Below are 23050 nucleotides of genomic sequence, written 5' to 3' on the forward strand. Positions count from 1 at the left end.
CAAATCTAATTTCTATGAAAAGCACATAAAGTGGGTAATGAGGGTAGCACTAAGGGTAACTAAGGGTCCATTAAAATAGTATAACATTCACCACGTACAAATCATTCCACAGTACAGCAGCTTATAATGAATTCAGAGATTGATATATGATCATTTGTTGACTAATATGATTTGGATGATTTGAATGTAGGATTATTAGGGCTAAGGGTGGCACGGTGACGCAGCAGGTAGTGTCACAGTCACACAACTCCAGGGACCTGGAGGTTGTGGGTTCGAGTCCGGCTCTGGGTGACTGTCTGTGAGGAGTGTGGTGTGTTCTCCCTGTGTCTGTGTGGGTTTCCTCCGTGTGACTGTGTGTGAGGAGTGTGGTGTGTTCTCCCTGTGTCTGCGGGGGTTTCCTCCGGGTGACTGTGTGTGAGGAGTGTGGTGTGTTCTCCCTGTGTCTGCGTGGGTTTCCTCCGGGTGACTGTCTGTGAGGAGTGTGGTGTGTTCTCCCTGTGTCTGCGTGGGTTTCCTCCGGGTGACTGTCTGTGAGGAGTGTGGTGTGTCCTCCCTGTGTCTGCGTGGGTTTCCTTCGGGTGACAGTCTGTGAGGAGTGTGGTGTGTTCTCCCTGTGTCTGTGTGGGTTTCCTCCGGGTGACTGTCTGTGAGGAGTGTGGTGTGTTCTCCCTGTGTCTGTGTGGGTTTCCTCCGGGTGACTGTCTGTGAGGAGTGTGGTGTGTTCTCCCTGTGTCTGTGTGGGTTTCCTCCGGGTGACTGTCTGTGAGGAGTGTGGTGCCCACAAACCAATATATGCGCCCACAAACCGATATATGCCCACAAACCGATATACACAAGCCAATATACGCGCCCACAAACCAATATATGCGCCCACAAACCTATATATGCCCACAAACCGATATACACAAACCAATATATGCGCCCACAAACCGATATATGCCCACAAACCGATATAAACAAGCCAATATACGCGCCCACAAACCGATATATGTGCCCACAAACCGATATATGCCCAGAAACCGATATAAACAAGCCAATATACGCGCCCACAAACCGATATACACAAACCAATATATGCGCCCACAAACCGATATAAACAAGCCAATATACGCGCCCACAAACCGATATATGCCCACAAACCGATATAAACAAACCAATATATGCGCCCACAAACCGATATATGCCCACAAACCGATATACACAAACCAATATATACGCTGGAAAACCAATGTATGTACTGGTAATCCGATATATATACCCACAAACCAATATATATACCCACAAACCAATATATATACCCACAAACCAATTTATATGCCAAGAAACCAATGTATGTACTGAGAGTCCAATATATATACCAACAAACCAATATATACAAACCAATATATATGCTAGGAAATCAATGTATAAACTGATAATCCAATATATACTCACAAACCGATATATACAAACCAACAGTTTAAAACCAATGTATGTGCCATTAAACCAAGTAGTTTCTCCATAAACCAATATATATGTACAAAGTACATTATAATTATTTCCTGAACGGCTTCCCATACCAGGGTGTATTGCCGCCTTGCGCCCAATGATTCCTGGTAGCCTCAGGACCCACCGTGACCCTGAACTGAATAAGCGCTTACAGATAATGAATGAATGAATTATTAGGGATTAAATCAGGAGCATAATATGACACCTACCTCATATGCGCAAAGGAAGAGGAAGGGTAGGTGGAAGAGGAAGAGGCATGTCCCAAAATAGCTTCTGTATGCCAGTTCTGGCTTTATTATGATAAAGAATTTGGTGTAATTTTAAAGTTATGACATATGCATATTTTAACAAAGTTGCTCTAGTGCTGAACAGAAGCTGAACACAGCAGCTTAGACCAATCTCACCTCCTGAGTGATGCTGGAATATGCTGAAGTGATTATAAGTGTAAAAGCCCTCTCAGTATGATAAAACTGCACTTTACTCAAGCTTGTTTTGTGAATAATAAGGAGCACGACATGTGCAGACGGCTGAGGGACAAAAGAGCAGGCCCTCATGAATTTCAGATTCATAGCCTTAACCACTCAGCCACAACAGTTACAACATTTAAGCATATTGCTTGTGTGTGTGTGTGTGTGTGTGTGTGTGTGTGTGTGTGTGTGTGTGTGTGTGTGTGTGTGTGTGTGTGTGTGTGTGTGTGTGTGTGTTCAAGAGCCTGGGAAGTGGTCCTGCCTGGATATGCATGGCTCAGGTGGAGGAGTAAGCTTCGTTGCTTTCCTTGACATTTCACTAATCTCAGCACCACGAATCTCTCCGTTTAGATTCTGTGAGTAAACCACTTCTACTGCAGAGTCCAATAATAAATATATAAATGAAGGAATATAAAAAAAATGCACATGCCCTTGGTCCCCGCCAAAATTCTGGCTTATTGGCTCAGCGCAAACATTCAGGGTGAACCGAGCTGCCCTCCATCACTGAGCTTGTGCCTCCCTCCTGCCTCACCCTGTGCTCATCCGCGTTAGAGACAAATTGACCAATTTTTATTGGTCAAAGTTCTTGGAAGCTAAAGGCAACAACTTTTGTTTATTTACATTGTGTCCCAAAGCTTGCATTTAAATGAAAGCATCCATGTTAAATGAAGGCACTGATATACGCCATGTTTCCAAAAGTTTGTAGAGCTTTTATAGGATTCGGCTACATCAAAGATCCCATACAGATTATGAAAAACTCACTTTAGGGCATCCATGGGGTATGTGCTTCATTTAAAGTGCACCCATTATAGTCTCCAACATTTATTCATTCTTTATCTGTAACCCTTATCTAGTTCAGGGTCACGGTGGAGCCAAAGTCTACCTGGAATCATTGGGCGCAAGGCAGGAACACACCCTGGAGGAGGCGCCAGTCCTTCACAGGGCAACACACACCTATGTACACTTTTGAGTCGCCAATCCACCTACCAACGTGTGTTTTTTGACCGTGGGAGAAAAACGGAGCACCCAGAGGAAGCCCACGCAGACACAGGGAGAACACACGACACTCCTCACAGACAGTCACCCGGAGGAAACCCACGCAGACACAGGGAGAACACACCACACTCCTCACAGACAGTCACCCAGAGAGGAACTTGGAGCTGTATGACTTCTACACGACCAGCTACACCACCGTGCTGCCCTCACCAACATTGTTTCACGCTATAACACTATTCCAAAAGTGAACACAGTCCTGGGATCTTAATGAAACACCTGTAACATGTTTTGATAAAAATACCACAAGGACAAAAACACAGAATCCTTCTCCCTCTGTCTAAACAGCCCTGTTCAGAAGGGCTCGTTGCAGCACCTGTTCCTTTAAATGATAAAGAGCCGCTTGCTGTTTACCCAGACCTGAGAGCACAGCAGTGAGACTCAAAGTCGAAATTTGGGATTTTAGCCATTTTTGCTTGGTTCTCTTTTTTTCTCTCTTCACATTTGCTCAGATTTTACTCAGAGCTCTTATGTCACCATGATCATTGTCTCTGTTTTACTCTGTTCAACATCATCTTTGCATTCTCACATAAACACCAGTCCAGTGCTGTGATTGGAGAGAGGTTTGTCAGTTGTTTGAACAATTTTTAGACCAATATTGCAATAAAGACTAGCAGGCAATATATCGCACTGCACTAGTTAGGACGTTGATACAGACCGTTTAAAAGGCTGTAATCCAAGCACTTGACACATTCCCTCCTTTAATCTGAATGCTCATCGCCATCTGGTTGGAGCAGTGTGTGAGAAAATGCTCTCTCAGCGAGATGGAGAGCGGCACTTTTTTAAAAGCTCTGCATATATTTTCATACTCAGCCCAGCAGGGTAAGTTGTTTGGAGCAAGCTCTCTGCTTGTACGGTGCCAATCAAACAGTGACAGGCAGAAAAGCAGGAACACACAGCCAGGTTTTAAATACGCTGTGTATTCTCCTCTCTCTCCACGCAAAAAAAAAAAAAGGCATGAGGGAGCTTTTAGTGGCTGGGAGCCCTTTTAGACACAACACAAAGGCATGAGCACAAATGAAGGCTGCCAGGTTTGAGAGCGGGGTTTTCAACTCCTACAAAAGCTTTTAAGTACGACGCTGAAGCATCGTCAACTACGCAGCTCAAGTGTTTGAGAGACACAGCAAGGAGACTCTGAAAGGGAGACAAAGGAAAGAGAGATAGAGGGAGTGACAGCAGCATGGAGAAAAAGTGTGAGAGGACATTTTAACATTTAAAACAGTGAGTATCAGTGACGTCTCAGACCTCTGGAACTTGTACAGTTGAATCTAGAACTTAGGGCCTGACTGCTGGACTGACGTTGTTAGCTCAATATCTCAAACTATAAGAACCTCACAGTCTTGAACAATGTACTGTAGAACTGAGGGCTAAAACTGGGCTGAGGAAATGAAGGACAGTGTTCACTGAAATAATCGAGTACCAACCAATCAGAACTTGACCTCACTAAATGTATGTGTTGGGTTGCCATCAAATCTTCAAATATCAGCCTGGTTTCATGGTCAATTTGTTCATATTTTACTAAAAGACCATGCCCAGGCTTTATAAATTATGTAGCAAAAATATGCAAATACCTGGCAAACCAGCTTGGAAAAGTACAGCCTTAAAACTTCCCCTGAACCTAACTTTAAACCTAAATTTCACAATAAACTTTTACATAAACCTGACACTAAACTCCACAAGATCAGAAACTGCACAGATTTTAGTGGAACAAACGCTATTGCTAACACCTAATCATGAACCTAACCTTAAAGCAGATTGTTTGGTTGGAATACACTCTCCCTCAGCAACAAACACAAACATGGATCCTTCTGAAGTGATTTATTTGTTGATTTTCACACTGAGTTTGTTAGAGACTTTAACAAAAAAGGTGAAGATTTCAAAAAGTGATCATGAGCCGAACACTGGGTATTTTTTTCCAACATTTATTACCTAACTACAGTGTAGAATATATATTTTGTAATAATGCATTATAGTTATTTACATCTTAATTATTGTGAAAATTTGTTTGGTTTTGGCCTACACTTATAAACTGCTTTGTCTGACATTTTTGTTATAGAAAGTCAAGTCGCAATGCGTCCTGGGCTCATTTAACACACTTCACTTTGTTTCCTAGAGAAACGGAATGGCCCTAAGATAGCCTCTTCCCCTGAGGACAAATTAATACCAGAATTGAAATGAAAGATAAATGTTTGTAATGTTTGTCTTCTAATGAGTGATGTCTGCTACTTTAAAGTGCAGCCACTGTAAACACTGATGTTCACAGATGCCACACACTGAGGACATCAACTGTGTTCACTCACACAGCAATAATAAAATATACTGCATTTTAGAAGGGAGACCCATCATAGGGCTAGCTCACTCACTCACATACATACATATGCACTTCGTCATCCAGCCACTCATACATTAAGTCACGCACTCACATACAGTCACTCTCACATGGAATCACACCACAAGGACAGCTATTTCTCATAGACTGATATTGTTAATATTTTTTGCATTATAATCATTGATTCATTCATTGTCTGTAAGCCTTATCCAGTTCAGGGTCGCAGTGCGTCTGGAGCCTACCTGGAATCATTGGGCTCAAGGTGGGGACACACCCTGGAGGGGGCGCCAGTCTTTCACAGGGTGACACACAAACTCACACATTCACACCTACAGACACTTTTTGAGTCTTCAATCCACCTACCAACATGTATTTTTGGACCGTGCGAGGAAAATGGAGCACCTGGAGGAAACCCACACAGACACAGAGAGAACACACCACACAGAGAGTCACCCGGAGCAGGACTCAAACCCACAACCTTCAGGTTCCTTCAGGTGTGATTGTGACACTCCCTGCTGCACCACCGTGCCACCCCCATTGTAATCAAATTTTATATAAGATAAATGTAGTTAGCTGTGATTATTTACACAAAATATTGCTACAAACTATACGTAGAGTTTTTCTTATTAACATCAAGGTATTCCCTCACTCTTCAGCTTTAAGGACACATTTGTTTTTACATTTTAAAATCAGTCACTACTCTATTGGAGAGTGTTGCTATGCAGTTAAGGGTCAGAGAAGTGGGCTGTTTGTCAGGTAACAACACCTGTGAGGGATTAGCCATGTCACAAACACTCCTCCAGCCCCACTGACAAAGTGCTTCTGACAAAGTGTGTCTGTCTGAGTGTGTGCGTCTGTGGACGTCTGAGTGCTGCCATGTGTGCAGTGGCCCATGGGATTTGTGTGAGGAGATGGAAAAGACTCAGGATTGACCTTAAGTTCACCACAGTTGGAAAGACCTGGACTGGCCACTCTTGGTTTATCCAGAGGCAGAGACCGAAATGAATGTTAACCGCCTAATGAGTGTAAATATGTAAATATTATACACTGGCTCTTTTATAATAAAGTTGAGTAGACATGATTTGGGCAAGTTGAGTCTGAATATAAATATTCTATATCAGATTCAGGAATCTGTTGTATGAAAACAAAACAACACTCGATGTGAGAACTATACATATGTATCTGTATGCTTTATCAGTGAGCCAGTGTAAGGGAAATTAAATCAGTCAGCAGCTCATGAGCCAATGGTTGTTTTCATATGTAATGATGCACCAAAATGCAAATAAGATTTCAGCCAAACCGGAAATTCAAATTCAGGACACGTTTGATGTTTAAAAGCTGAATTCTACATTTAAAAACACAGGGGGTCCTCGACTTACGACGTTGATCGATTCCTACGTCGTGTCGTAAACCGATTTTCGGTGTAAGTCGGAACATTCGTACATACTGTACGTAAATAACATACTGTAAGCACGTATCCTATCCTAACACCTATCCTCCTCGGTCCCGAGCCGCGTAACCGTGTATTCTTCAAACACGAAGTTCGCGTTACGAGGTTTACGACGCAAAACCACTTAAGTCTAAACAAGGCTTTATGCAGTAAATGGGAGACGTGTCGTAACCACAAAACATCGTAACTCGGGACTGACGTAACCTAATCTGAAACTGGCCATTCTGAACAGGGGTTTTAGGCAATCACTGCTGTGGTGTTTGATCCTTGTGGTAAGCAGGTAACAGAAACTGAATTAAGACCCAGAACTGTGTTCGCTTGTGGAAAAAAAGGAGAACATGTCCCCTTTAAAGTGTCCTGAAGAGCAGAGGATAGTTATTCAATGTAAAAAAATTTGAATAATTAGTTCCAATTTGAATGGTGTAAAAAAAAAGAGGGTACAATTATTTGCGTAAATCTTTGTCAGTCTGTGAAATATACCAAAATACAGGCTTTCTACAGTTCCCATGTCACTCCAGATAATGCTCTGAATCTCTCCTTAACACACACACAAACAAACACAAGTCTGTAATTAAAGCCCACACAGACTCACCATGTTTGTGTATGGACATGGTATCGATAGAGGTGGTCTACAAGGCCGTATTTGTTAAAAGATGGGGCTTTGTACCCTCCATGAACATATATGGAGCGAGAAGATTCTTCATACACACTGCTGTGTCTGTAGCTTCCCTGAACTTGTGCTCCTTGAGCCTCCACCAGCTGCCATGAGTTAGTGCCTGAGGTGGGAAGAAATATAGACCTGCGTTATGAACCTGTCATAAACATTCACTCATATTCTATGATTTGAATTGATATATTTTGGTACGTTTCAAAGTGAAAATAAACGAGCACTGTCTGTACAGTCAACACACTTATTTATGACAAGTTTATGTCAATTTTACATAAACTAAAAAGCAACATTGGGTTTAACTTTTTCTCTTTGTTCCCTCCCAGGATGTTGTGATCAGAAAATGAGCAACCATTTTGGTCTAAAGGGAGCAGAAATGTTTTGTAGAGGATGTACTTGTTTTGAATTAGAACATTTACTAAACTGCTCATTTGACCAGGGACATTGAATCTGTAGTGCACAGCAAATGGAAAAAATGCATACGACATTGATGAATAAAAATTAATGAAACCGTAAGGAATAATACACATAAGTACTGGCTGACAAGTACTGATACTATCCACAGGTGTGTGTGTGTGTGTGTGTGTTTGTGTGTGTGTGTGGGTGTGTGACTCTGTGTATATATATATATATATATATATATATATATATATATATATATATATATATATGTCAGAGAGTCACACACACACACACATACATGTGTGTCTGTTTGCATGAGAGCATGGGGGTAGAAAGAGAATGTGTGTGTGTGTGTGAAAGTGTGTGTATGTTTGAGAGACAGAGTAAAAGAGAGATAGACGTAAATGGAAAAAGGTCAGCTGGCTGGACTCTATCACTGCGTGCATATTTTGCTACCTCAGCCAGCTCTGTCCAGTGCAAAAATCCATATTCTATTCATTTACCAATAACACTGAATGTGCTGCAGTGGTTTATGAAATAAAATGATGGTTAGAGTTTCTGTTAGAGGTGGGATTAATGATCAGTTCTGAGCTGCACTGTGATTCTCTGCTGAAAGTTTCTGATAGCGATAGTGTCACTCGGAAGTGTCCCTCACTGTTAAACTCACACACAGCCAAAGGGTTCATTAAATAATTCTCTTTGTATCACCAACTGATCCCAATATATATGTTTAATAATGAATAGATCATAGGATCATACTTAACAAACCCTGCAATGGCATTGTTCACAGCACAGCGCAGAAAGAGCTAACTCAATAATAAACTAATTCAGTGATATTCAGAGCTAGGCTTCAGAGGAAAAGTTTGAATTTAAAGATTTTAAAAACTGAAAAATGATACGTTCAGTCTGAGGGGACTTCTACATGGTCAGACATTGAATTATTAATATTGCAACATTATAATAACACTTTGTGTTGTCCCACAGTTGTCTATAGTGGAATTTCAGAGGAATTCTGCCGCAGCAATGGATAAGAGCTTTTTCTAATATTTTAATGAGGGACAGAGGTAGAAATATAGAAGAGGACAGACGCATTAATCATGCTCTTAGTTCCAATATCATGTGTTTAGATGTCAGAAAAAAGCTGTGTGTGTGTGTGTGTGTGTGTGTACATGTGTTCTCCAATCGGAGAGCAGAGATAGGCCAGTCTCTCAGAAATGACCAAAGAAAAATGAGTGGACCAGCTCTGGACTATGGCCAACAGAGCAGAGTAACCTTACTGCTATACAACAGTGTCATCTGCTGGAGAAGAGGAGACACACTACATTTGTACAGACACCTTAAAGCAATAGATCACAGTAAGTGCTGGTCAAAGATGCCCTGGTTATACTGGAGAATATATTAAATATTCAAAGAGATACTCAAAACCTTCAGGCCTGCTGTTCTTCACTAATAATTTACTGGACATTTTTTGTGGCCAGACATTTTACAGAAGATCTATGGAGGAGTGGGTGATGGAAGGGAAGGAGGAGAACGAGGAGGTGATGTTGCTGAAGGTGGAGGAGGAGGTGAGTGTTTCTTCATTGCTTTGTTAGCCTAATTGAACTGTTATGTTTTGGGTGACAGAGGAGTGAAATTGGACGTGAAGGAAAAGAGGGAGGTGAGGAAGGTCCTGCTTCAATGTTTTGTTCTAGGTCCTGCAGCTAATTTCAGACATGGTAAATGCAATACATGCTGCAACACGCTGCTACATTAATCAGTGTAGCCTTTCACACCAACCACGTGCGTCACAGGGCACCGCGGTGGTACTGTGCAAGCAAAGTTCAAAAAATATTCTTTGGGTCTATATCTGACACATGCAAGGCATGGCAATCTATCAGTTTTTATGCAGACACCGTACAAAATGCATTACTCTTGCTGAATGTAAAATGTACGTCAATAAACATTTCAACAAACAGCTATATTTTATATTATGTAGTAGCATTTTAAGAGTGCCAACCCTGACCTTGTAGAAGTAACGAGACCAACAGCCTAATGTGGCAACAAGGCAGGTTTATTTTGGATTGTTTTCACACTAAAAGCTGTGCTTAAATTTAGACGACATGAAGTTTATTTAAAGATGGCATTGTGGCTCAACGGTTAGTGTCACTGTCACACAGCTCTTGGGATGTGGGTTTGTGGGTTTGGGAGACAATCTGTGAGGATTTTGATGTGTTTGTACTGTATCCGCATGGGTTTCTTCCTATAGTCCACAAAACACATATTAGTAGGTTGATTGGCTGCTGAAATAAAAAAAAAAATTCAGTAGGTGTGTGTGTGTGTGGTGCCCTGTCCATGGTGTGTTCCTGCCTTCCTGCCAGTGATTCTGATTAGGCTCTGGACCCACCGAGACAATGAACAGGAGCTCTTCCGGGGGAATACTGAGGAGTCACCAGACCAGGCCAGGCATATAATTTGCGTTCCAAATCCTAGGCTGTGGCTGAGCTTGGCTGCATTTCTCGGCCGCTACGTCACAGAAGGCTGTTGCAATGTGAAGAACCCTTCGTATACTGCCGAGAAATTCAGCCAACGTTTGGAGCGATTTGATGGACGCAACAGATGTATCCTTCGTGGCCCACTGTTACCCACAATTCTCTGCGCATGTACAGCACGTTGGAAACTATAAACAAGACACGACAAAAAACGGACCCTCGGAGTTTGTTTACTTTGTAAAGTGTAAAATAAGTATGTTGTAGTAGTATTGTCTTGCAGTATAATACTTCTAAGCAAATACAACTTATTTTAACTTACAGTGATGTTAGTACTTCAAGGCAGATAAGACCTTTCCTGTAACATCACAAAGCAGCCTACCTAGACTGTTCCATTTGTGTGATACAAAGAAGGAGTCATCAGAGGACAGTCCTACCAAGGACATGTCCTAACTCGGCTGCAGCCTAGGCTTTGGAATTTAGCTATAATCTCTCTAGCGTGTTCTGATTCTTCCCCAGGGACGTCTTCTCATTGGACATGCCCAAAACACATCACCAGGGAGGCATCCAGGAGGCATCTGGACCAGAGGCCTGTACCACCTCAACTTCCTCCTAGATCCAACTTTCAACAATCAGTTGGACTCTCTTCTCCAGTACCCCTGCATAGACCTTACCAGGGAGGCTGAAGAGTGTGATCCCACTATATTTGGAACACATCCTCTGGTCTCCCTTCTTAAAAAGGGGATCCCCCACCCCCATCTGCCAATCCAGAGGCACTGCCTACCGATGTCTATGCGATGTTGCAAAGATGAAACAGTCAAGACAGCCCCACAACGTCCAGAAACTTGAGGAACTCTGGGCAGAGCACATCCACTACCAGAGCCCTACCACCAAGGAGTTTCCTGGCTACCTCGGCCACCTTGGCCCGGGTGAAAGACAAGCCCTCCCCAGGGTCCCCAAACTCTGCTTCCTCTAGAAGATATGCTGGTGGGATTGAGAAGTTTCTCTAGTAGTCCACTTGGCCTTTCGGTAACTGTCAGCTGCCTCCAGAGTCCTGCAATCCAACCAGGCTCCAGCTTGACAGATTCCCTTACCTGGGGTGTCTACCACAGGGTGCAGGGATTGCCACCATGACAGGTTTATATGTATATTTATAGGTTTAACACCTATATAATTGCTCATAAATCATGCTGAAATTTTCTTTCATGATCCTTTAATAAAACTGTTTCCTGCCACTGAAATTAGGCCTGACAGGGGTTTTAAACTGTATAATCATTTTTACTTTAATACGTACATTAACCTTCTGTATACACTCATTTGCCATTTTATATGCTTCATTTCACATATAGGTACATTGTACAGTTAGAGATAGAATGAGGGCAAATAAACAGCAATATGATGCATGTTGATTTGCTGTGTAATAAACATGATGGACACAACTGTTTCATTTTGACAGCAAGCAATGTCTGTATAACCATTAAGATGATAAACCCGCTGAAGAATACAACAATAGTGTGGACTATACAGTAGTTGAAAGCTGGGATGAGATATTATTAACTCCATATAACCAATAAGAAACTGGTCTCCATGGCAGGATGTGCACAGACAGTTCCCTTGCTGGCTGACCAAACTGCTCAAAACTTAAGAAAATCCAACATAAGTCACCTTTTTTTTTTTTAAGACAAAATAGTCTTGATTTTTAAAATTATATTACAATAATGATTTTTACCTTAAAACTCAGCAATTTTTCAGTATCTATTAAGATTAAATATATTATTTCTCTTTTTTTTTTTTTGATAAAATAGAGTTGCAGATTTATTTTTAAACTGCAATACACAACGACCTGTTTAAACACGTCTTGGCAATGCACCAAGCCCTCATATTTGTGTTTGCGTAAAGTCAAGTACCAGTAAATTATTTCTGTCCTCATAAAACTGTCCTCATGTGAAATGTCTATTTTTGTGTGTCATTAATTCAGTGTCATTCTAAAGCAGGTACATCCTCATAAACCAAATTTGTGTCATAGACAGGAGCACGTTTTGCTGGTCCTCATAAGCAGGCACGTCCTGTTGCAGTGTTAAGCGTTTTATGTAATCTGGAGGAAATCAAAAGCGATTAGTTAAATGTAGAGCCATAATTGGGTTGCACTATTGTGCAATCACAACAAAAGCACATTTCATTTCATTTTAAAGCATAGTTAAAAGCTCATTTAGCTCCAGTACTTACGTAAGTTGTACTGTTGTACATGGCTGATGTAGCTGTAAATAGGAGAGTATCCAAACAGCACTATCATAACAGGCTCTCCATTGCTCATTTGGATAATGTGAGCAGTGTGGCCCTCCACAGCGTAGAGTGGGGCATTCATCAGAACGCTGGGGTTCCTGAGGGTCCAGGACCTGCTTGCGGTGTTAAACACCCACAGCTCATCTGTAACCTTCCCACTGGAGCCTTCCAACTTCCCTCCAAACATATAGATATCATCCTGAGAAGAGAGGAGAGAGGTCTACACTGACCAGGCATCCCAGAGCAGAGTTTTATTGCTCAGACATGGAGCAGGGAATTTAGTGATGTTCTTTCTAAATTACTCAGGAAAAACAGCATCAGACAAAAAGGAGACAAATATCCCATTACAGAACACAAAATACATGCTTAAATGCAGTTAGTAATGTTTTATATCAAGTTATTCAATGTGATTAACATATTCTGAAAACTTTGGAATACTTTGACATGTTCTTACATTTTAATCAGTCTGAATGCAGCAATAACACCACACTTACTTAAGAATAGTCTGTTGTGTTCTTGTACAACAGCAATTAGCTGAATGTATTACAGTTTTCCTGAATGTATAAACCATTTGCTGTTACTGCTTTATTCCTGCTTCATAGGTAAGTGATATTGATTCATTTTTGCTGTTTTAAATTTTTTAGGTAGGAACCCACTCTAATTTCAGGAGAGCGCAAACAGCATGTAATAACAGCACAAAGGTGCAACAAAACTAAACAACTTGAGTTAGAAACAGTGAATAAAAACTTAAAGACACGTTAAACTTCAGCCACATTAAAACAACATGTATGCAGATATCCCACAAACATAGACCTCTTTAAGGTGGAAATTGGATCAGAAATTCTTCACCATTTATGATGAGATAAAAAAAAATATACATATATTTTTAATAGTATTACAGCACCTTTTAAGGCTGAAATCTAAAGTGCTACACACATTAAGGTGGAACAGAGCAGCAAGTTTGAAACTAGAATGCGTTCTTTTCTGTGTTGTTCTGTGTGTGTTAAAATTACATGTAAAGACTAAACCATTATATGTGTACACATATACGCTCTTATCCAGAGCATCTTACAGTGTTACTGGTATTACAGTTAAGCCAATGCAGTGTTAGGAGTCTTGCCCAAGGACATTTATTGGTGTGGCACAGATCAGGAGTGGTTGCCCAGATCAGAAACCAAACCCCGGTCTCTCATATGAGAGCCAATGGTGTTACCACTGTACCACACCAACCACACCCAGTGTCTAACAACCACATAAAACAGAGTGCTTTTACAAGAGTTTACTTTTAAACTTTTTTTCAGCTTCAGGGTCAAACTGGAGATTATTTTAGTCCAAACAAAGTTTCTTCAACATGAAGAAAAAGAGTAATTAAATGCAAGTTAGTAGCTGGCAAGCTAAACAGATACAATTTCTGACAAAATATTTTTAGTTTTCAATCAACAAATTATTTCCTCATACCTAATATAAGGAATTTAATTCTTATATAAATAATTATTTGGCCCAAAAATGCCAATGTCCAGCACATTGTGTTCATTTCCCTTCTCAAACACCTTATTTAACTCCTCTGTCAAGTGCCGGTTTTAGTACGGCTGTTTCCTCATGGAAATCCCCAAACTGTACTGGATTGTGTATTAAATTGGAATTTCTAATATTGGCTTAGGACTAAGGATACTGAAGCGCATATGAAAAATCCTTCACAGGGCTTTACACACTAACAAACTCCAATGGATAGTCTTTGGATAGCTAATCCACCTACCAGCATGTGTTTCTGGACTGTGGGAGGAAACCCACGCAGATACATGAAGAACACAGCAATGCTACATGTTGCATTATTGTACAGCACTTCATATGAAAAATATAATTTAAAAATATTGTTTAAACTTTTGTTTCCACTGTTCAAGACATTTTTAATCAAGGAATAAAGGAGAAACTAATGATAAAGAAACTTTTTTCAAAGCAGTTCTATGAGATCTATATGGTATTCGTTCATTAAATCAGATTTATGTAAATAAATCCTAGAATATAAAGTAAGGATTATGTAAATAACCTCATCAAAATGAACACATGCAGATCAGAGTTATATAATGAGATTGAAACTGAGTGGATTTTCTCGTGTATCATGGAGACTGAGTATGAGAAATGCAGAAGTGTGAGTGCCCACGCTCACTCTAATCTCTTCTTGCTCAGAGAAATATATAAAAGACATCTGTAAATCCAGCTGTGAATGAGTGTGGGGCAATAAGTGCCATCTTCAGGGTATTTTGTCACCTCATAAACAGGCAGGTTGTGTGTATCTGCTATTACTGTGAGGAAGAACACATGAGAGAGTAAGAGAAATGAAAGAATGGATATTTGGACTACTTTCTGAAAAAAAAAAAAAACTCAGATTATGAACCTATATTTTCAAATTTTTAAACTGCTTTTAAAATAATATTTTTAAGAAATTATTGGTTTGCATCCATATGTTTACATTTGCAGCATTTGCTTCACACTCCTCTCCAAATTATCCATCAATTTAATCCCAGCTTTGGGGTAGGTCAAGGAGATTTAGGAATATTTTTAAGAGTCCTTCAAGGACTCTTGAAGTTATGTCATGGTGTTTCTGCCCAAGCTGTAAAACAAATCTCAGTCTGCCTGATGGAGGGTAACATTTACACATGCTGAACTATACCAACACACACAAGCTGAAGTTTTTGTTGGGATTTATAAAAAAAAAAGCTTGTTTTGTATTTTTTATTTATTTTGTATTTTGCTCTTGTAGTACTTGGATTGTCCATCCATCCATCCATCCTCTGTTACTGCTTATCCAATTCAGGGTCACAGTGGGTCCAGAGCCTACCTGGAATCATTGGGCGCAAGGTGGGAATACACCCTGGAGGGGGTGCCAGTCCTTCACAGGGCAACACACACTCACACACACTCTTGAGTCACCAATCCACCTACCAACGTGTGTTTTTGGACTGTGGGAGGAAACCCACGCGGACTCAGGGAGAACACACCAAACTCCTCACAGGGAATCGAACCCACAACCTCCAGGCCCCTGGAGCTGTGTGACTGCGACACTACCTGCTGCGCCACCATGCCGCCGCCTAATAATAATAATAATAATAATAATAATTCATCTCGATTTCTGGCACCTTTTCGGCGTGCACTGGCGAGGCTCATATTACTTTGCAGTCCGACTGACTTTCTTACCCAAGCTAGTTGCAATAAACATCAGCTCCTCTCTCTGTTGGGTCACCTCAACTTCGCCATGTGAATTATACTCCAAGGTTGTGCTTTCGTTTCAAACCTTCTTAATCTCGCCTCTTCTATCTCCTCTCTGTTCCAGGTCGTTAACCTAGACCCTGCTTGTAAATCTGAGCTGAACTTCTGGCTCCTCCTCCTCCGCCACTGGAATGGCATCTCATCATTCTACAACGATGCTCTTTCCAATCCCAAAGACCCCTCCATATTTACGGATGCCGCTCCTTCTACAGGTTTCGGCGGCTACTACAATGGTCACTGGTTCGCATGCCAGTGGCCCTCAGAAGTCTCCTCCTTCTCAATTGCCTCAGGCCACTCAATCGCGTTGCTCGAGTTGTACCCCATCGTTGCTGCTGCCATTCTTTGGGGGCACGAATGGGCTCGTCTTGCCATTATCATTCATTCAGACAACGCATGAGTCCTAAACATAATTAAGAAAGGGCATTCAAAGACACTGCCACTCATGTTCCTTCTCCGCCGTCTCGTTTGGCATTCAGTTATGCACCAATTCATTTTAAAGGCTACTCACATCCCTGGCCATTCCAATCTAATAGCTGATTCACTCTCTCGTTTTCAATTTCAGAGATTCGGAGCATTGGCACCTCAATCGGACCTTCATCCCATGCAGACTCCATTTTCAGAAATCATCTTCCCACTTCATCCCGGCTCCGCCATCTTTCAATCATCTCACAAGACCTCATTCTCCAGGCCGTAGCACCCAACACCCTCTCTACATACTGGACCGGCTGGCTAACCTTCAGACGTTTCCATCAACTTCATATCATTCCATTTCCATGCTTTGAGATCCAAAGCACCTCCATCTCCGTCACATCCTTTCTCTCAGTGGTTTCAATCCCGCTTACTTCTCCGCTCACTCCTTTAGGATCAGTGCGACTTCCTCAGCCTCCCACCAAGGAATTCCCGACCACACTGTCCAAGTGCTCAGCCGCTGGTCCTCACAAGCCTACCACAGATACGATCTGCTCGTGGCCCGTGAACGATTGGCAACCGTCTAATTTTGGGGGCACGGCTTTTACGCACACACCTCCGAGCCACCTCAAACTCCAGCCCAAACCTTCTGAGTTCGCCCCCCTCTCCGACGCTTCTCTGGGCGTGGTCTATGATAGTAAATTATTATTATTATTATTATTATTATTATTAGTAGTAGTAGTAGTAGTAGTAGTACAAGTAGTCGTAGTACTAGTATTAATTATTATTATTTCATGATACATTTAGTGCCTTTTTGTTTATATATAGAGCAGGTGGTTCAACATCGTATTGCTCAATAGCAGCTCAACACTGGGTCAAAATTGTTCTCAGACAGAGCCCACAGTGTCCTGTAGCTAATCTAATAACAGAAATACCAGAATGTCGCTGAATGAGGCCTATAGAAAGAGGCTAAAATAGTCATTTAAGACAGTACAACAACGTTGTTTTGGACATTCAGAGTTTACAAATGATGATCATATCACTCAGTAAAGCAACATTTGTACATTTAAACCTTCTTCCTCTTTTGAGCATATATAGTTATATCAGCACACACACACACACACACACACACACACACACACACACTCCAGTGCCTGATGTGCAAACTCTGTTATATTATGGTTTGTCCCTTGACATTCACGACAATTGAGTCTACATTATGTGCATCCTAATACCTCTGTCTTCCAGCTCATTAGAATGTGTGAAGAGAAGAGCACCTCATCTGGAGATCTGTTCATTTATATGCTAATTACAGCACTGTCCACTCATAGCAAAGAGCTGAATGATTCCAGCTTTACTAACAGAGACAGCAACAAGGACACTGACAAAAAGACGTAAACACCTGGAGAAGGATAACACATGAACTAACACAATAAAACAGAGCCTTTAGATGCATGGCTGACATCCAGAATTTGTAAATCAATATTCACCAGACTTTCTACCTAAAATTCTCTATTAGTATATATATTTTTAAATCTTTAACTAAGTATTGTTATACATAAAAAAACAGAGGCATTAATCTGATTTATCAGGTCAATTCACAACACAGCATCACAGAAAAATGAAATAATCTATTTTGAATCGGAATTAAAAGACAAGCTGAAAATTAAGAAGATTATGATTAAAACTACGTTACAAACTACGTTAGCTACATGAACAAGTATTGATCAATAAGTGTTCTTCTCACGCTAACCTTCAGGCAAACTGGTGGTTCAATGGTAGAATTCTTGTCTGCCATGCCAGTAGGCCAGGGTTCAATTCCCGGCCAATGCAAAACGGCATTTTTAAGCCAGGTGTAAATTGAAGAGTGACAAACTATGTTAGCTACATGAACAAGTATTGATCAATCAGTGTTCTTCTGTCATACATGCAAAATATTTACTCGTCATTTTGGCTTAGGCTCACTCAAGCTTTTAGTCAAGCATTGGTGGTTCAGTGGTAGAATTCTCGCCTGCCACGCGGGAGGCCCAGGTTCCATTCCCAGCCAATGCAAAACTGCAATTTTAAGTCAGGTGCAAATTGAAGAGTCACAAACTACGTTAGCTACATGAGCGAATATTGATCAAACAGTCTTCCTCTGTCATACATGCAAAATATTTACTCGTCATGGCAGCTTAGGCTCACTCCAGCCTTCAGTCAAGCATTGTTGGTTCAGTGGTAGAATTCTCACCTGCCACGCGGGAGGCCTGGGTTCGATTCCCAGCCAATGAAAAGCAGCAGTTCTAAGCCAGGTGTAAGTTGAAGAGTCACAAACTACATGAAATCACAACATGCAGAGGAGGAGTGTTAACAGCATTGTCGCTCCATAAGTGAGAGGCTTCTGGGGCTGTGAATCCACCACGTGACCAGAGCTTTTTCAACTTGATTGAAGAGTTGACTTTGAGTTCAAGAATCTTTTCTGGCACAATGTGGAGAAACATAGGAGCTAAACATAAAGGCTCCTCTCTCAGCTCTGACTAGCATTCCTTTGATCCTGCAGCTAACTCCTGCTCTAGAGTCGAGGTGTTATCTGAGGCATCAGCGAGTACAGGAGACAAACCTAACTCTGCGGTCATCGTTGCAAAACCTCCTGTGCTATAGCAATATACCTCACCTCAAGATGTTTCAGCGAGGTGCTCCTTGGATGTCCCCCAGCCAGAATCGCACACTTTGGCAGTCTCTTTGCTAGTGCCACGCACCTCAGACTGGTCCGTGCCTGCATCTCGTGCATGAGTAGGAACATGGCTAGTGTCCCCATTTCACACCATTTTCTGTGGGTTTACTCCAGCCTTGGTTGGGTTTTATTCATTCATTCATTATCTGTAACCACTTATCCAATTTAGGGTCGCGGTTGGTCCAGAGCCTACCTGGAATCATTGAGCGCAAGTCGGGAATACACCCTGGAGGGGGCGCCACATTGGTAGGGGCTGTGGGAGGAAACCAGAGCACCCGGAGGAAACCCACGCAGACACGGGGAGAACACACCAACTCCTCACAGACAGTCACCCGGAGTGGGAATCGAACCCACAACCTCCAGTCCTCCAGTGACTGCGACACTACCTGCTGCGCCACCGTGCCGCCCTGGTTGGGTTTTAATGCCAGTGAATTTTTTTAAGGTTGGAGCAATATCAGATTTTATTTCAATTTTGCTCTGGGTTTGGTTTGGCTTTGTGTCCACATTGTCTTGTTCCCTCTTGCTGCATTTAGCCAAGCCCTGCACATATGGGCTGTTTGGCAGACATGATTGCAGTGAGCTGGCCTATGCAAAGTTCCAGTTTTAAGATGTGAAAATTGAACCTCCAGACAAACCACCACAGATCAAATCAGTTCACAGATTGTAAGCTGGCAGAGATCCCTCTATCAGAGATATGGATGCACAACATTTGTCACAATACCCTATTTTTATTTTAATAATTCAAAAATATTTCATAAGCAAATAGCATGTTATCCATATTGATTATGTTTTATCAATGTGATTACCTGATAGAGAGCCAGAGAGTGTCCATAGCGCTGCACTGGAGCACTGCTGCTTGGAACCTCAGTCCATGCATTGGTGACCAAATTGTAACTTGTAAAAGAAACCAAAAGTGAGAAAGATTAAGAGAGAGAACTACAATTATATGCGAAGATTACTACTTCAAATATAACATCATGAATATACTGTATGTTGGATTTCCAAACAGCAGGCAAATTTGTCGGACAAACTTGCTTCATTTAGTTCAGGAGACGGATCCCAACTCGACTGCTTCACTACATCAGCTCGCTCCTCCGCACTGGGTCATTTTTTGCTGATCCCCATATTTGGAGCCGTCTTCGGCCATTATCAAGCCCACCGAGCCTCCTGTTTTAAACTTGCTCCCACCTCCACCCCGTCTCCACCCTTTTCTCGTATTCATTTATCCAATGGGGGGCCCAGCTTCATACGCATTCATAAGCCACGCTGAACTCCTCCCCAAACACTTCTGAGTTCACCTCCCTGTTTAAGCCACTACGGGCGTGGTCCGTACTAGCAAAAGCAAATATATATTTGATTTGGGATGAAACCAAGAGACCACAGGGATAAACGAAAAGAAGGAAACGCCTGAAAAACGAAAACATCTGACATTAACTATGTAAGTCCTAACACCCAGTACTAACACATAGACAGACAGACGGGTCATTGCTTACTTTATGACCATCTGAAAAGAGCTGTAGTCAAAGCTGTGTCCTCCAATCACCCACATCAGATATCTGTGCACCACTGCCTGATGGGATGCTCGCCCCAGAGAAGGTACATCATTCCTTAAGTTAGGTAAAAACCAATAGGGTTCCTCTGAGGGATCTGGCAGGGAACAGTCTGAACCTGAGAGAAATTATTTAATAAAATATATATGTAGGCAAAGTGCATTCATTTCTCACAAAGTAAAAATATCAATATAACAGTGCATTGCAAGCAAAGCAATCGTAATGACAGGTTTAAGTGCTCAACACATGACACAATCTGATGTGCATTAAATTCAAACCCAGCCTAACACTGCCATCTAGAGAAATACCAACCAACTGCATTATAAACAAAGTTATGATTTATTCACACACACTGATCCTAGAAAACATCGGTGATTACAATATAGTTATAGGTCTGTCTCTGTAACATGACATAGATCTTATTCAATATCACAATGAATTAATTAAAGCATCTCTACCCAAAATACAATGTTGTCTCAATAAGAGCAATAGTCCTGGGATAACATTGGCCCTTCACCTTGCCAACGACTGTTGCAGATGCAGAACTTTTCCCCAGCGAGTTCACAGTATCCGTGTTCAGGACCACTACAGTCGCTCTCGCAATAGGGGATATTACAGGCCTCACCCTTCCAGAACTCCTCACATTTGCAATGCAATGCAACGCTGCCGGAGTTGGAGTCACCCACCATACACTTTCCATGTGCGGAACAGTTATTAGGACAGGAATTTATTCTAAAGAAACAGAGGGAAAATACATAAACAGGATTAAGCACTTCTAAATAAAAATGACCCATTTACAAATGCAAATGCTGAAGCAAGTGGCCACATTCAGCATTAGGCATTAGAAGATCAATAGGCTATATATAAGTATCAGGTGATGTCCATTACCAAATCAGGTTTCTTTAGTTTGGTCAGCACTGAGAGCTGATCCATCAGGGTTTGTGAGGGAAGCAAAGATCTCTCAGATGATATGTCACTTGAGAGTAAAGCACTTAACCAAAGTTTACGTCATGCCAGCTCTTAATTGTTTTCATGAAACTGTCATTATTTCCCGACAAAAGGTTAGAAAACAGCTGGCTGAAGACAGATTTGGCAAAAGACTTACGAATAGACAATGTCGAATCCTGTGAGGTTGTAGGCAGCATCGCTGAAAAAGTGCAACAAGGCAAAACCAGATAAGATCACCACCTCTGGGACAGTTGCATTCCCTTTGGTTTCTGGAACCACCAAACCACTGCAAACGGTAAAGAAGAATAAAACACACAGGGGACGTTCTAATACACTCTCCGTCAAAGTTGGACAATTAGAATGTCAGAAAAGGTGCTTTAAAACACACAAAAGTGTGTCAATTGCCTACTCATTATTTTTTTTATAACACATTCTTTGTGCTTATCAACACTGTAAAATTCTAATAATTTACTTCACCATTCTAACATTAAGGAACAGAGAAATTACAGCTGCACACTGTGACTTAAAAGTAAACTGGATCACAAGTATATTATGATCAAGCTGTAACCAGCTGTAATTTCACACAACAACAACTTACAGACTAATTTCCTCCAACTGTTAAATACATTATCAGACCCTCCCCACACAGATACATATATTTATTAATACTAAGGTTACTGTCTAAGTTTTGGCCTCCCATCCACATGAAACTGACTGAATACAGAGGTTTTTGAAAATGCTCTCCATGATGGAGATTTTTCAAAACGCTGTTTTTAGTGAACTTTATTACTTAAAAAAATATGTATATGTATCTAAGTGCCTTCAGAATGATTTAATTACTTATTAAATTACAAATACTAACATAATGACATAAACATATCCTTGCAAAGCTTTGTTAGATGTGAGTTTACTGTTCAAGTTAAACATCCATCCATCCATCCATTATCTGTAACCGCTTATCCAATTTAGGGTCGCGGGGGGTCCAGAGCCTACCTGGAATCATCGGGCGCAAGGCGGGAATACACCCTGGAGGGTGGCACACAGGGCAACACAGACAGACACACATTCACTCACACCTACGGACACTTTCGAGTCGCCAATCCACCTGCAACGTGTGTTTTTGGACTGTGGGAGGAAACCGGAGCACCCGGAGGAAACCCACACGGACACGGGGAGAACACACCAACTCCTCACAGACAGTCACCCGGAGCGGGAATCGAACCCACAACCTCCAGGTTTCTGGAGCTGTGTGACTGCGACACTACCTGCTGCGCCACCGTGCCGCCTCAAGTTAAACACTTCATGGTTTCTCAGCTAAACATGCTTTCATTCATTCATTCATTCATTCATTCATTATCTGTAACCCTTATCCAGTTCAGGGTCGCGGTGGGTCCAGAGCCTACCTGGAATCATTGGGCACAAGGCGGGAATACACCCTGGAGGGGGCGCCAGTCCTTCACAGGGCAACACAGACACACACACACACATTCACTCACAAACTCACACCTACGGCCACTTTTGAGTCGCCAATCCACCTACCAACGTGTGTTTTTGGACTGT

General features: G+C 41.6%; 1 protein-coding gene across 1 annotated transcript in view; it reads right to left on the minus strand.

Moving 5' to 3' along the window:
- Positions 1 to 23050, minus strand: part of atrnl1a (attractin-like 1a) — a 301564-nt gene that overhangs the window by 272448 nt on the left and 6066 nt on the right. The window contains exons 4-9 of the mRNA XM_066679153.1: positions 21648 to 21776; positions 21060 to 21274; positions 20486 to 20660; positions 19799 to 19886; positions 12548 to 12803; positions 7380 to 7563 (exon numbers count right to left, since the gene is read on the minus strand). Coding sequence (XP_066535250.1) covers positions 7380 to 7563; positions 12548 to 12803; positions 19799 to 19886; positions 20486 to 20660; positions 21060 to 21274; positions 21648 to 21776 — 1047 coding nt within the window. The remainder of the gene's footprint in view (positions 1 to 7379; positions 7564 to 12547; positions 12804 to 19798; positions 19887 to 20485; positions 20661 to 21059; positions 21275 to 21647; positions 21777 to 23050) is intronic.

Source organism: Hoplias malabaricus, chromosome 8, assembly GCF_029633855.1.
Source record: "Hoplias malabaricus isolate fHopMal1 chromosome 8, fHopMal1.hap1, whole genome shotgun sequence".
Taxonomy (NCBI): domain Eukaryota; kingdom Metazoa; phylum Chordata; class Actinopteri; order Characiformes; family Erythrinidae; genus Hoplias; species Hoplias malabaricus.